The sequence below is a fragment of the Callospermophilus lateralis genome, chromosome 2 (assembly GCF_048772815.1).
Source record: "Callospermophilus lateralis isolate mCalLat2 chromosome 2, mCalLat2.hap1, whole genome shotgun sequence".
NCBI classification, from domain to species: Eukaryota; Metazoa; Chordata; class Mammalia; order Rodentia; family Sciuridae; genus Callospermophilus; species Callospermophilus lateralis.
In genome coordinates this window covers 104,422,621-104,425,357 of record NC_135306.1, presented here as the reverse complement: position 1 = coordinate 104,425,357, position 2,737 = coordinate 104,422,621, and the positions used below count along the sequence as shown (strand labels likewise).

Here is a 2,737-nt window from a genome sequence, read left to right as displayed (position 1 = left end):
TTTATATAACTCCAGAGTGAGATTTTCATTATTGTATTCATCTATATACTTCTGCTAGGCAAATAGAAAATGAATGTGTGTGAGATTATATTGAGATATTATTCACAGTGTAAGCCTTTATCCTTGCCAAAATTAAAGTAATGCAGGACAGGGTAACAGAGAAGCACTATGAATAGGTTTATAAGATTATTTTGTGTTTACATACCTTGCTCAGAGTAAAGGAAAATTAGGCATATCTTGTAGGGAGTTAAGATGCAAATGAGATGTAAAAAAGAGAATGAGAAATTTGGGTTTCAGAAAAGGTAATTCAAATTGTATCTTAGGTTTATTTAGTTCTGATATTAGTTAGTGAAGTTAAATATTATTAATACTATTGAAATTTGCATTCCTGAGTTCTGTAGTACAGAAATAAAAGTGAGCTGAGAACAGAATTTCCGGTGGGATGTTGTAGTTATTTATATCATCTATGCAGCACCTTCTAGGCTCTACCTAGTTTTGCATGTGTGAGTAGGTTTTGGATATGCATCATATTCTTATCAGTTGAATATAAATGAAAGATAAAGTAGAGTATTATTGAAGTAAAAATAAGCAAATCATTATACACAATTTCTATTTATTTTTTCTGTGTATATATTTAGGTAGTTGGTCTATTTACAAACAAGCTATGACATGGCTGATACTAAAATGATATTGTACCTGTAATAAACTTTTCTTGAAGATGGTAGAGGATAAGGATCCTCTTTGAAATATGCAAGTGTATTTGATGATGAACCAGACAATTTAAATTCAATTGGCAATAAGTCTTTATTAGATTACTATAAGTCATTTGCCAAGTATAAATCATTCTCTTATCTCACTTAACTTGGGGAAAATATCACTCCAAGACCAATTTAACACATTACTTAATTTAAGCCCAGATTAATTACTGATCTCTTTCCCTCCTCAGCCTTGCTGGCAGCCACTGCCTGGGGGAGAAATCGCTCTGTGGGAAGGTGTTCTCCCATCCTCCAGGTCTTAGGTCATGATCACTGTTTTGCTTCCAGGCCTCCCTGGTGCCTAAGCATGAACAACCACACCTCTGTGAAGGAGTTCATCCTGTTGGGACTTCCTCACACTGAAGGGCTGGAGAACACGATCTTTGTCCTGTTTCTGGCCTTCTACCTCTGCGCCCTGCTGGGGAACCTGCTCATCTTTGTCACCATTCTGGCTTCATCCAGCCTGCACACCCCCATGTACTTCTTCCTGGGAAACCTGTCAGTGTTTGACATCTTCTTCCCTTCTGTGAACTCCCCCAAGATGATGGTCTCCCTGGCGGGGCGAAGCCGCACCATCTCTTACCAGGGCTGTGCCTCCCAGGTCTTCTTCTACCACACCCTGGGTGGCACTGAGTGTTTCCTGTACACTGTGATGGCCTATGACCGCTTTGTGGCCATTTGTCACCCCATGCGCTACACTGTCATCATGAACCAGAGGGTGTGCACCAGCCTGACAGTGTGCACATGGCTGGGGGGCTGTGTACACGGGAGCATCCTCACGTTTCTCATCTTTAAGTTGCCCTACTGTGGGCCCAATGAGGTGGACAGCTTTTTCTGTGATATTCCAGTGGTGCTGTCCCTGGCCTGTGCAGACACTTCTCTAGCACAGATGGTGAGTTTCACCAACATAGGTGTGGTTGCCCTGGTGTGCTTTCTTCTTATCCTCCTTTCTTATACCCGCATTGTTCTCTCTATATTGAAAATCCGTTCCTCAGAAGGCAGGCGCAGAGCCTTCTCCACCTGCAGTGCCCACCTGACCTCCATCCTCTTGTTCTATGGACCTGTGTTTCTTGTCTATCTCAGACCTGCTTCCAGCCCCTGGCTGGATTCTGTTGTTCAGGTGTTAAACAGTATTGTCACCCCTTCCCTCAATCCTTTGATTTATTCTTTGAGAAACAAGGATGTGAAAATGGCCCTGAGGAAAGTGTTATTTCATGTGATCCACCCTTCTGTGTTATAAGGTAACAGAATAGTTCTCTGAAACTCTTTGGGGATTTTTTTCTGGTTCACTTCCCTTATATCAGAATCATTGCCAAAAATAGTGAGCTGAGAAAAGGTATTCCTCATTTATTAGGAATCAAAAATACCATGCAGTAGAGAATTGGTGGCAGAGATATAGATTTCCCCTTTCAAAGAAAATTTTCTGATTAACTCAGGATTTTCTCCTTTTTTAATTTGCCAAAACAACATATATTTTCTGTTCCACCAGGTCTGTGCTCGTAGGAACTCTTTTCAGACCATTTATCCTATGGCTATAATAATTTTATGGATCATGGATTGTCTTATTCTAGCATTGCCCTCTTCTTTCTTTCTTCTTTCCTTTCAAAATCTGTTCCTTATTTTATTTTACTATAGCATCACTCTGGCCTTTCTTTTTATTTCTTAGTGAATTTTTTTATTAGAGCTTTATAGTTATATATAGTCATTGGATTCATCCCAACATCCTCATACATGCATGAAATCATTTTCACTCTGGCATTTCAATAAAGATACATTTTGGAGTCTATAGGAATGAATTTAAAAGTATGATTGCACAGTTTGGTAAATATGGTAAATATCAGTTTGTAATAAAAACCACCTCGTCAAGAAAAACAAGAGTTATGTTTTTGGGGGGCTCTTATGATTTAAATAGAAAGATACCAAATCAAGCATCATTGAATATGGGGCATTGGGAGTCTCAAGAAGCAAGGGGAATGTTTCAC

The 2,737-nt window shown here is 39.3% G+C and overlaps 1 protein-coding gene across 1 annotated transcript; it reads left to right on the top strand.

Moving 5' to 3' along the window:
- The first annotated feature begins 1,062 nt into the window (after positions 1-1,062).
- Positions 1,063-1,995, top strand: LOC143387233 (olfactory receptor 10D3-like). Its single transcript, XM_076841798.2, has one exon. It carries the CDS (start codon positions 1,063-1,065, stop codon positions 1,993-1,995), a length of 933 nt encoding a protein of 310 aa, XP_076697913.2.
- The last annotated feature ends 742 nt before the right edge of the window (positions 1,996-2,737 follow it).